Raw genomic sequence first — 13,613 nt, 5'->3', positions numbered from 1 at the left:
ACCACAACATTGTAACACCAAAACATTAGACTGACAACAATGAAAACAAAGCGTCTCGGCTACAACGTCACTGACAACGGGCCAACTTGATCGTAAACTTTTGTCATTGTTACTGATTGATCAGCTGTGTTTGTGCATCATATAGAATTGATATGGAATATGTTTAAAAATATAATGTATTATATTTTTAATAAATTTCTGGACATTGGCAATTTATGCATGTTTTTAAAACGTCTGCATTGTGTCTAAATCATCATAGTGCACTTAATTGTGCAGCTGATGTGACAATGAAAATACCTCTTCACGTAGATTACACTATATTTTGTAGTCTAGGTGTCTGTGATGCCGAAACGATATAAAGACTTCATTTTGAGCTTGTTCGTCACCAATTTTTTTTGCATCTCTTCAGATCAACACGACTCCAGGTTCCAGTCTGTGACAGCCTCAGATTCTAGACGCTGCACAAAGAGGAAGGTGAACTGTAGCTCAACTCAACAGTCACAAGTTATGTTTGCTATGGCAAGCAGACCAAGAGGATAAGGTAAAAAAAAACATAATATACTAGGGGGATAGATATCTCAGAAGGACTGGTACTTCAAAGGAATTTGTGTTTCGGAAATTTTCTTAATGGGGGGATTGTCTTTATTAGGGCATGTTTCCGCTGGGGTTAAATGTTTGTTTGTAATCAAACAATTTATTATTGTGTGAGTGAACAGGTAGGAATGTTTTTGGATTCAAATGCTTTGTCCCTGTCTACGAATGTACTTAGACAACAAAATTTGACTAGGGCATTGTTTATTAAGGGATTTAATCAATCATAATGTTTTGGCAACTAAATAAAGTGTACTATATAATCTATATTCCTATATAATATCACCAAAATGGAAATATTCACTCGGTTCATACTAATCTAGTGCATAACAAGTTTTAAGTATGGAGTAAAGTTCATGAATCGGTTTTTTTAAAAAACAAAATATTTAATTTACCAAAATATCAAATTTATATGTCCCTATCTACTACACCACGTGACATGTAAAAAGCTTCACTGAGGTTGGTTGCAAAATTGTGAATATTTAGTCCATTTAATTCTTGAGATCTTCTGCAAACAGTGAGGGCCATACAGAAAAGACATTTTTTCATCCCCTGGCAGACAAAAACAAATTGTGTTAGCCTCCTGAGTGATAGGCTTCAATAACCCTCAGCCATATTCCATGGTTAAACATGCACTATCATAGAACTCATTATTATCTATCTAGAAATTAAGTTTCATGCAAAATTAAAGTTTACAGATAAAAACCTTTCTTGAGATATCTTGCCACACGATATATTTAAAATTTTATTCCTTAAGCTAGATTTCATAGAGCATTGTTTGAAAAATAAGTTTCAGTGAGGAAGGGTGAGGTACTACATCGGAAGAATGTCACCAATTTATAACATTGACATGCTACTCTATTATTTTTATTTTATCTCTGAATAAAAATTTCATATTTTGAAATCTCATTTGCTTGTACTTAGTTTGTTTACAAATTATTTGCTTTCCCGTTTCCATCATGGACTGATGTAAAAATATCTGCTAATGCTCAGCCAAATCCTTTGGAGTGACATGCACAGGTATCGAACTCAGTGTTCCTCATATAGAAATGAAGCTTTATCCACATAGCTTGCAAGTCTATAGGTCATCTGTTTTCGAGATATCGCACAGACAGACAGAAATGAATTTTTTCCAGCCCCACTAGTGATAGAATAACTAATTCTATAAGGGTCGTGGGAAAGGTAAAAATGATTTTAAAAATTTAATTTATGTCACATCTGAAACTGGGCATTTTTTCAACAAAAAAAGTTCTATGATAATGTAAAAACATTTATTACCATAAAATTGCTGATTTCTTCCCCCCAAGATTTTAACTTCAGGGGTTGACTGTTTTCAGGGACGGATTTCTCATGAAGCACACTAGGCACTGGTTATCCTCAACTAAGCCTCAGTGCAGCAGAGAAGATGGTAGTGGTGTGGGTTCACTTCCCGCGGATTCTTTATGGTGACTTTAATTTCGTAGGAAATTTATCTCAGTGTTTCTGACATTCTACTTTTTTTAAGTAACTTAAGCACAAGTAAGTAATACTGAAATCTATTATTATTTATATGATATAGAATAAAGTGCAATATCATTAATTTGGTTTGTATGACAATCTTTTGGCTTTCATTTCTCACTGTCAATAGTCAATAGTCAATAGTCAAACTACTTTATTCTGTAATATGTACAAGGTACAAAGAATAGCGTCACTACAATAAAACTAAATACTAATATTAATTTTAAAATATAAGTAAAAAAAAAATACAATCGTAACATCTTAACAATTTATCTTCAATTCTTCTTTAAATGAATTAATTGGTTTTTGTATTGAAATATTCCTCAAAAGAATATAGAGACGAATTAGTTAAATAATCTTTGACTTCTTTTTAAATTTTAACAGATTTGTTTTCATTATAAATTTTGTTGGTAAATTATGTAGATATCTAACACCTCTGTAATATGTTTTCTTTTTGTAAAATTCAAGATTGTGTTGATCGACATGTCTATTAAAACGGGTATTATATGTATGTTTATTGGTTTGTAGTATCGGATCAAAAAATTGTTTTACATAAATTATTGATTCAAATATGTATAAACCATATACTGTCAGAATTCCAAGTTCAGAAAAAATATGTTTAACAGAATCTGTATATCTTAAATTTTTCATGATTCTCAAAGATTTTTTTTGTAGGACCAAAAGCCTATCTAAATTACTTATTGTTGTTGCTCCATAAATGCTTATTCCGTAAGCTAAATGTGAATGGATCAAAGAGAAATATATTAATTTAAGTGTATGTAAATTACTAATTTTTGCCATTTGTCGCAATGCATATAGACCAGTAGACATCTTCTTAGTAACATGATCTACATGTTTATCCCAAGCTAAATTTTTATCTATTATAAGTCCTAAAAACTTTGTGTGGTCTACTTCTTTAAGTCTGTCATTGTCTAGAAAAATGTCACAGTTTAAATTTGATCTGGATTGCTTTGTAGAAAAAGAAATATAATTAGATTTATCTGAATTTAATAAAAGATTATTTTTGTCAAAAAAATCCTTAATCCTACTTAGACCAATATATGATGAAATTTCAATATTCTCAAGCTTCTGACCAGAAAACAAAACATTTGAATCATCAGCATACAGACACACGCCACCATCCAACCCCTCCATCACCCCTGGCAAACCTCCTATATAACATAAAAACAGTAGAGGACCCAGGATAGACCCCTGGGGGACACCATGCCGTAGTGTCTGCAGCTGTGATCTATGAGCTCTTACATAATGATTTTTATTGTGAAAAATGGTTTCTTCTATTTCTACATATTGTTTTCTATTTGTTAAATAGGAATCAAACCACGTTTGCTCCTTTCCATATATACCAAAGCTGTTTAATTTCCTTATTAACTTTACATGACTGACACTATCAAATGCTCTGATAAGATCTAAAAATATCCCAATTACTTTTTCTCTTTTATCAACTGAGTCAATAATGGACTGGATAAATTCTATACCGGCCGTTATTGTTGATTTTCCACGAAAGCCATGTTGTTTGTCCAACAGTTCATTAGACTCTAGGTGTTTTAAAAGCTGATCATAAACCACTTTTTCGAATATTTTAGAAAACATTGGGAGCAATGACACTGGCCTATAGCATGCTGGATCAGTCACATTACCTTTTTTAAAGAGAGGAATCACTTTGGCAACTTTTAAAATATCAGGAAATATTCCTGAAATTAAAGAAGAATTGATTACATGGACAAGAGGTTTTAAAATAAAGTTAACAGATTTTTTCACAATACAATTGGTATATCATCGTGCCCCACAGAAAACTTAGTTGTAAATGACAAAATAATTGTTTTTAACTGATACTTAGACACCGGTTGAAATCTGAAACATGGCCGGGTCAGATGCTCACTATTGGTATAAATAGAGTTGAGCTGAGGTATGTTAGGTAATACTAGCAAGTCAACGGCTGTCACAAAAAAAATCATTAAAGGTGTTTCCTACAGTAACAGGATTAGTTATTAATTTTCCATTTGCAATAATACTTTTATTATGATTTACATTGGATTGTTTATTTACCTCATATTTAATTATTTTCCAAGTTGTTTTTGGTTTGTTGTCAGAGTATAGAATTTTATCATCGAAGTATTTTTGTTTATTTCTATTCATGCACTCTTTCAGTACATTTTTCTTTTCTTTTATGACTAACTTCAAATTTGTGTTTTTGAAAATTCTAAATTGTTTCTCAAGTTCAACTAATTCATTCTTTTTAATTTGTATATCATCTGTAATCCATTTTTGTCCTAAGAAATGTTTAACAGTTTGACTAATTTTAGGAAAATGTATTTCGAAAATATAACTAAAAATACTATGAAATAGTTGATATTTCATATCTACCGGTGATTGATAAACTTCTATCCATGTCCCCTTTGCTATATCTCGCAAAAATGTTTCAGTGTTATTCAAAGTAAATCTTCTGCATAGTTTTTTTATATTCATTTTACTCGAATCAACACAATTTAATTCTAAAAATTCTAGAAGTTGACCATCATGATCGGATATTTGAGTTATGATACCTGATATATTTAATTTTGTACAATCTATATTCGTAATAAAGTTATCTATGGCTGTCTGAGAATCAGCTGTAACTCTAGTTGGGAAGTCCACCAAATATGTCATATTATACACTTTTAATATATTACTAAATTTAGTGTAAGTTATATCTTTTTTAAATACATTTATGTTTATATCTCCAGCCAAAATCACATTTTTGAATTTATGACATAGTATATTACACAATATATCTAAGTTATTTAAAAATTTATCTACTAGACAGTGTTGGGGTGATCTATATACAACTGCCAATACAAAAGAAAATTTATCTATAGTTATTTCAGACAGGCAGCACTCAAATTCTTTTTCTCCTAAGAGAGCTTCAACTGCTGGTAATTTAATACATCTGAAATGTATATGCTCTTTAGCCAATATTAGCACTCCACCTCCAGATGAATGAGATCTCACAAAAGACGAGCAAATGTTGTACTGAGGAATGTGCAACCCAACCAATTCTGCTGCTGTCAATTTATGTTCAGTTAGTGCTAAGATATCTGGTTGTATTTCCTCTAAATTTATATTTAACATATTTAAGTGGGATGACAAATGTTGAACATTTTGATGAAAAACAGAAAACTTGGATGATTATTGACAGCTCCTTGCCTTAGTATGCCTACTATCTTGAGAAAAATCATGTAAACTTTCAGTTGATGAGGGCAGGTGCTGTATGTTGTCATGAAAATTGGTAATGTTATTTGTATTTGTTGTATTGTTATTTTTGTAAAACTGAACCTTCGATATTATTTTTCTCTGCTCTATTTTACTGGGCTCTTCTGCAATTGATTTGCTAAAAAAGGTGACAGTGGTGACATCAATGAAGGTTGTGTTGACAAGTGACTACATGTGTTTTTATTGCTCATGGAGTTGTTGATCTGGATATTAGAGATTCTATGTGTGGTTGAATTGTCTTGTGTGTTTGTGTTACTCTGAGCACAGCAATGATATTTGTTCACATGTTGTCTTATCAACTTAGCTAGTAAAGCTTTACCCCTTCTATTAAAATGAAAGCCATGATTTGTATAGTAGTTAGGCTGAATGGTTGACAAATCTATAAAACCTCTGATATTAGATGTTGACATACATTTATGTAGTTTTGCATTTACACAGTGAATAGCAAAGTTTTCTTTAGGCCTATCAAAACGGAATGGAATGCTTAGAATATGTACATTTGTTTTAGATGCTACATTTACTATTTTATCTAACTTAAAACTATTTACAAGTAATTCATGATCCTTGACTCGATCACAGTCATTGCTTCCACAGGGAAATATTGCATGGTCTTCAGCTGTAAAATTAGACGTCATCTCCACCAAATTTTGAGCAACATAGTTAAAATTTGCTCCTGGATTTGTGACAACTTCCACAGTGAAACTCTCCCCCAGTTCTTCCAGAAGTGGTGACATATGCTTCCCAGGACTATCTGCCACAAACAGCAATCTGGACTTCTTGGTTTTTGTTGACCTCGAGTTTGTTGGCTGGTTATATTTTTCCAGTATTCCTGTCATTGTTGCCTGTGATCCTTTTATCTCGGAAGTACTCTCCTCTACTTCCGACTCGCTTAATGCTTGAAATTTATTTTTACACATTATAGGTTGTTCTGGCTTTAGTAATGGCAAACTTCTTCGGACATCTTTATTTTTAGTTTTTACTTTCACAATAGTGGAGTAAAGCTCACTTGCATTATTTACATTAATACTTTCTTTTTGTTTTCTATCATTTTGTAATTTAATTATAAATTCTTCTCTTTCTATAAGTAGGGTTTCTAAGCTGGTTATCTGTTTGCGGAGATTCTTTTCTGCACATCTTGATACCTCCCAACTGCTTACCCATGTCAGTCACTATCAAATTTACACTTTCTAGTTCATTCCTTAGCTCCTGACTCAGCTGCAATAAATCTTCATTGATGTTGTCCGTGTCATCTAGTGCTGCCTCTTCAATTTCCTGCTCATTATAACTCTTTTCGTTTTTATTTTCCTTATGTAAAATAGTCTGCTGATCCGATACTGAGCATCTATTACACTTCCACCCAATATCTTTATTTAATTCCTTACACTGCTTAACGGATAAATCAGTACAAGTTCTATGAAACCAATTTTCACAAGTAGTACATTCTACACTGTATCCTCGGGTTCCCAGTTTCTTATTGCATTGTTCACAACTGTATATGCTGCTTTTTCTGTATTTTCCCATGTTTTAAAATAAAAAAGTAAGAAAGTATTTGTTAATTATTTAATCACATTTATTGACTGGGAAGTTTATTTGTAAGTTATTTTATGGTTTCTAATAACTTCCTCTCCAAAATGTCATTAATAAATTAAATGTAACTACTTAAATATGTCCTGTACTCTATTAAATTAATTTTGGATAGTTTAATAAATTTAAATGAATAAGCAAAAAGAAATGCCAGGTGAATGATTTGAACCACTGATCTAATATTGAACTTTGACAGATGTCCACCTTACACACTGAGCTATCAGTACTTATTGATAAGAGAACAAGAGTCACTCAGTATCAACTCAAACTTGCTCACTCACAATCAGATAGGGTAATAACCTGTTGTGACAGCATTACTGCACAGTAAAAGTGAAAGTGAAAATAAAAATTATTTTATTGTTACAAATGCCAGTTCAGTTTGAAGATATTTTATACTTGTAAGTATTGAAATAAATGTTTAATAAAATCACTGTATTAAATACAATTAAATAAAAATTATTCTATTTTAGGTTAGTTAGTAAGTTACCAATATTTGTATGATTAAAACAATTTAAAAATGTCAACTTTATGGATTAAAATATTCACTCTTTAAAACTCTTTCACTTTTGAAAATATATAAAACTATTGTTTAAACTTCAAATAGCACTGATATTAAAATGAGCTGTAAAACAACACTGTGACACTTTCAAAACACAACAACTCTATCCCCACTGTCAACAGAAATTAAATCCAAATAATTATTTTAAATACATTTTTAATGCTAGGTAGAGGGTATAATATTTTAAGATGTATTTATTACAATTTCATAGTTAATTTAATTCAGTCTAATTTTTTTCTTGTTCTTTTTGACGTTCTGTAGTACATATAAACAGAAGACATCGCTAGAAAATTTTAAAAATCTTGGAAAATAATAAAAAACTATTTTTAAGTTTTTGCAAAGGAAGTAAGTTTTACATTTTATGAAGAAAGTAATTAATATTACAATGCATATCACATAATAAATTAATATATTTAAATTATTACCATTTATATAGCATACGTGCATTGAAATAAACTCTGGCACAGCTACTGCATGATTACAAATATGTTATATTTGTTTAGGTTCATCTCAAAGCTGCTGTTGTAGGTTATCAGTACCCTAGTTGGTTAGATTGCTCTGAATCTATGACATAACCGTAATATTCTGAAAATGGACTCGTCACTGTCATTAATTCTGTCAGTTGGATTTATAATAATTTTTTCCATGGATGCTAGGTGCTGATACTCCTGTAGATACGACTAGCTGAATACATGTGCCGTGTTATGGGATAAAAACATTAACATAAACTGAGTTTTTTATGTGGCCACTGGATAGTATGATAAATTTGCCAATCATTCATTTTCGTAAGTTTGTTGTCTTAAAACTTCCCTTTACATGATATTTCTCGTGAAACACTCATGTTACAGAATGTAAGTAGAACGTACTCGAGAGCAGATTACATACAGCTGGCTATGGCAGAAACACGGGCTGCTCAAATCTTTCTCAGCCATTTTTAATGATTGCCCTTGAGCATTATTCACCGTCAAAACAGAGTTTGACTGTGAACTGTGGTATTATAAAATGAAACTAATAATATGAAGGAACCACTGGAACACAGGTTATGATGACGGTTTCATATGTCTTAACAGCCATTGAATATGGTAGCCTTTATATTCCAGTGCAAAGTTTTATCTAGTAGTCTTGCACAATTGCATATTTGAAGAAGGATGAGGTTCCATAGCCACATTATTAGAAATCCAGCTTTCAAACACAAATTTTGAGGTAAAATCCTGGTGGGTTAGGATTTTGTACAAAACTGAACAGGATAGTGAACAGGCTTCTAGTTCTACTACTGAATCAATTGTTTAGTACTTAACAACCACAGTCGGGAGGTGCTCCAATAAAAGATTGTTAATCTACGTTGTATAGTCAGGATCAGTGTTTCTTGAGACAAGATGTTTCTTTAGAAATAAAATTGTGTATGTCCGTGTGAATATTTTCTGTTAATGTCTATAGGTCTCTTGCAAAGACTGGAATATTTCAAGTGCCGTCCTCCAAATCCTGTAATTTACTGTTTGCTATGTGTAAAAGTAGAAAATTAATCAGCTTTTAGGACACTGTTATAAATAAATAAAAATGTCTTTATTGGTCGAGCGTTCATCAAAGTACAAACTCTGCTTTTCATGACAATTCCTGTCAAAGTGTACAAAATGCATTATACATAGATCACACAATAATAAAGTTACGAGTAACATTTATCAATTAAATATGCCTGTAACACTTTTCTTAAATTTTAAGAGGCTGAGGTTTTTTATTGCAATGGGCAGAGCATTATATTTTTTTGGTCCAAAGTGTCTAAATGCCATTTTCCCTGTCTCTAAACTTGACCTTGACAGGTTTAATAGAACATCCTGTCTAGTACAGCACTGACTCACCTCGTGCCTAAAAACCAGCTTTCTCCTAAGATATTCTGGCCTTCCCGTCTGAAGAACCTTATGAATCAGCTTAACGGTTTGAAGATGAACCCTCTACCGATATCACCCCAGCACTTAATCGGTACTCGCTTATGTGATCAAACTTCCTCAAACCGTAAACAAATCTATGCCCTATTCTGTAAGCGGGTGAGAACCATCACGTTTTCCCGTGTTAAACAAAAAGCAAAGGTTGGAAGGGCATATGTTATTAATGAGAAAATTGTTGATCTTATAATTTCTAATTTAGAAGAGACTGGGAGTATTGTGCTTAGCTTAGATATAAATTTCAACTTGGTTGTAACATTTTTACATATGGATTTCACGTGGTAAGAAAAGTCGAGTTGGTAATCAAGAGTGACGCCAAGAACCTTCAAAGTATTACATGAAGCCAAAGGCTTACCGTCTACATGGATACAACCTTCAGCCATGCACTTTACCGATTGGCCATTCAAAGATGAGCCATTTACTAACAAAACAGAACATTTATCGCAGTTTAGCCGAAGACTATGATTATCTGACCACCTCTTTACTCTCTCCAAGTCATTGTCAAATTAAGTCTCTGCTTAAAGACAAAGAATTTGAATGTTGTCTTTCTCAACTCTTTTTTGGTGATGACTCCTACTTACTAGTATGTATTTATAGATCTCCATGCAAAAAGTATGATGATTCCTTCCTAACTAAGTTTGATTCTCTCTTAGGCACAGTAGCAAAAAGACATGGTAAAAGTAATATTGTAGTGGGAGGCGACTTCAATATAAATGTATTAGAGCACAGCAACACATATATAGAATTTGTAAATATTCTGAAAGCTTTTAACCTTTATTATTTAGTTGACTTTCCTACTCGAGTTACTAATCACTCCAGAACTGCCATTGACAATTTTGTAACAAATATAGATAATAAACTTACATGTGTAACTGGCATAGTAACTGAAATTTCAGACCATGATGGACAATTGTTGGAATTACACAATGTAAAAACAAAAAATACATCCAATAGCTTTTATAAATGTAGTAGAAACATTTCTGAAAGCAGTGTTAATGGATTTGTGAAAGTTTTGGAGAGAGAAAACTGGTTGGATATGTATTGTGCTCCTGTTGAAGAAAAATTCAATGTTTTTTATACCACATTTATGTATCATTTTAATGTACATTTCCCTTTAACCAAAGTCAAAATTAATGCAAATTGTAAATCTTGGATAACTGACAGTATTAGGAATAAAAAGGCTACATTAGTTAATTTAAGTGCACAGGCTAGGAGTACTAAAGATAGTGATACCAAAGAAATGTTAAAACACATAAGGAAAGAACTAAAACAGAATGTCATTCTAGAAAAGAAAAAAAATTTTTGACAGAAAGATTGAATGCTCTACTTACTTGATAAAATCAACCTGGCAAATAATTAATAATGAATTGGGTAGAAAGTTAACTGGTTGTAACTCAGAATTACTTCTGAATGTAGATGGTACACAAATTTCTGATCCTTTATGTATAGCCGAAAGTTTTAATTAGTTTTTTTCTCATCAACTGTAGAAAATTTAATTTTACCAAACTTGCCTAATAACCTTGTTCTAAATTAGAATTCCCAAACTATAAATGTTCAAGAGAATAAGTCCTTTTACTTTCAACCAGTAAATTCAGATGTAGTTAGCACCATAATTGCCTCTCTCAATAATAAATTCTCATCAGGCCATGATGATGTGTCTGTGGCTGTCTTAAAACAATGTAGTAGAGTTATCAGTGACCCTCTGGCTTCATCTCATTAATTTCCTCTTTTGTCACAGGTATATTTCCTGATCAAATGAAAATTGCCAAAGTTGTCCCAGTTTTTCAAGAAGGGTGACCCTCATGATGTATCTTGCTACCGTCCTATTTCTCAGTTATCATGTTTTTCAAAAGTCTATGAGCGAGTAGTGTACAACCAATTTTGCCTCTTATCTAGAATCTAATAGTTTATTTGACAAGGAACAGCATGGTTTCCGATCTGGCAAGTCTGTGATTACAGCTGCAACTGATTTTGTGCAGTCAATAATTGAAAATATTGATAAAAAGAAAAAAAGTGGCTGCTATTTTTCCTTGACCTGAGCCGAGCATTTGACAGTGTCTAACATCCTAAATTACTAAAGATTTTGGAAAACCTCAATATTGATAGAAAAACAGCTGCTTGGTTCAAATCTTATTTAACAAACCGCAAGCAATATGTTGAAATAACAAAGCAAAATGGAAAACAAATCAACAAAATTCAATCAAGACAACAGTTCATAAAATATGGCGTCCCCCAAGGTTCCATTTTAGGCCCTTTGCTCTTTGTATGCTATTTGGAGGGATTGCCCAGTGTGGTCATGGGAAACGGGGAAAAATTTGTTTATATGCAGATGACACTAATCTTCTTGTAACAGAGGACAATATAAAAACAGCTTGAATTATCATCTTTTCTTAATATTTCCAATCTTATTCAAAATATGGCCCAAAAAAAATTTATTAGTCAATTATGAAAAAACACACCTTATGCAATTTTTCACAAAAACAAAATTTAAATAAAGAGACCAACCTTAAAAATCCTAATAGAGAATCATGAACTGGATCAAACAGACAGCAAAACATTTCTAGGGTTGACGATTGACAAAAATTTAGACTGGACAAACCAACGTAAAATAGAATTTCATCCAAAATATCATCTGGATTATTTTTCTCTGAGAAGAATGTCAAAGCTGAGCAATCTCAAAACATTGAAAACAATTTATTATTCACTCATTCATTCTCACATCAACTTTGGAATTAGCCTATACGGGGGGACAGTCAAAGCAAATCTCAATAGAATTCTGAAATTACAAAAAAACAGGCTGTCAGGATTCATGTTAAATCTTAGATGGAGAGACTCAGTTAAAATTTATTTTGTTCAGCTACAAATTTCAACAGTATTTGCCTTATATATTACTGCCACAATCTTAACTGCAAAAGAGAATGTATTGAAATATCAGATCATCCTACTCAAACATACAATACCAGGAATTCCAGATATAGAATAATTGGGCATCATAATCGTGAGTTCTATAAAAAAAAGCCCAACCTACGTGGGTACTAAAACTTTCTTCAAAGATTACCTTGCCACATTAGATCGGAACAAACCTTGCCAAAATTTAAGAAAAAAATTAACAAGTTACCTGACAATCAAAGGCACTTTACTCAATAGAGGAATTTTTTTATGAATCAGATGGCCCATTAATTAGTTCATTAATTTTGAAGCTTATTTTTAAGAATTTAAAGTTCTCTTTAATTTATAATATGAACTTACAAAAAATATAATGTTTATATAGATTAACCATTATATATTATATATGGCTATTTTTAAATTAGAAAATATACCCAGAATTCTAATTTGTTAATGTAAAGATTAGTCAACTATATTGTATATACAATGCTGACACTATTCATGTATAAAAATGTATACAACTATGAGTAAAGAGATTCTTATCTTATCTTGTTGACTTTACGTGCAGCTTTAGCCGACTCACCGGTTCGATAAGACAACAACAGCTGTGAATCATCAGGCATAAGAACTTAGCGAGCAGTATATCAACTGATCCTTCAGATCTGCAGTATATATGAGGAAGAGAATGGGTCCCAGGCAAATTGCCTTTAGGAACTCCAACAGATCTAGGAATTGCTGATGACAATTTCCTGTCAACCTTTGTGCTCTGCGTTCGACCAGATAAATAAGATGAGAACCATCTAACCGAAGTTTCATCAAATCGATAGAAAGCCAGCTTTGTCAGCATCAACTCAAAGTTTACCGAGTCAAAGGCCTGTGAGAAGTCCAATGCAGTCATCAAACTCTCCAAAACCACCATCCTTAGCTGAAAGCATGTCATCCACTAGATTGAGGAGTGCCAAGCATGTACTAAAACCTTTCCGAAATCCTGACAGACTCCGGTAACAGCCCCTCAAATTCCAAAAATAAGACCAACTGCTCTGAAACAACTTTTTCCAATATTTTGGACTGAACTGGGAGAATTGATATTGGCCGGAACAGGGATATAGAAGTAGGGCTATGGACTTTTGGAAGAGGAATCACCACACTCCGCTTCCAGCTGGTTGGAAAAGTGCCAGTTCTTAAAGAGACGTTTATAAGGTGAGTCATTGCTCTCCAATGCAGTAAGGACTCAAACCCCCGAATCATTTTTATGGATATTCCATCCGCACCAAATGCAGTGCTTG

General features: G+C 32.4%; 1 protein-coding gene across 5 annotated transcripts in view; it reads left to right on the top strand.

The window, feature by feature from the left end:
- Positions 1-13,613, top strand: part of LOC124369984 — a 66,469-nt gene that overhangs the window by 12,586 nt on the left and 40,270 nt on the right. Inside the window, exon 1 of one of the 5 annotated variants that reach the window (XM_046828228.1) lies at positions 7,113-7,340. The exons of the other annotated variants lie outside the window; for them this stretch is intronic. Within the exon in view, the coding sequence (XP_046684184.1) occupies positions 7,309-7,340 (32 nt within the window). The 5' untranslated portion in view covers positions 7,113-7,308. Of the gene's footprint in view, positions 1-7,112; positions 7,341-13,613 lie in introns of those variants that run through there. 5 annotated transcript variants of the gene reach the window in all.

Source organism: Homalodisca vitripennis, chromosome X, assembly GCF_021130785.1.
Source record: "Homalodisca vitripennis isolate AUS2020 chromosome X, UT_GWSS_2.1, whole genome shotgun sequence".
NCBI classification, from domain to species: domain Eukaryota; kingdom Metazoa; phylum Arthropoda; class Insecta; order Hemiptera; family Cicadellidae; genus Homalodisca; species Homalodisca vitripennis.
The sequence above is the reverse complement of the archived record's forward strand: the minus strand, read 5'-3'. Positions and strand labels throughout refer to the sequence as shown.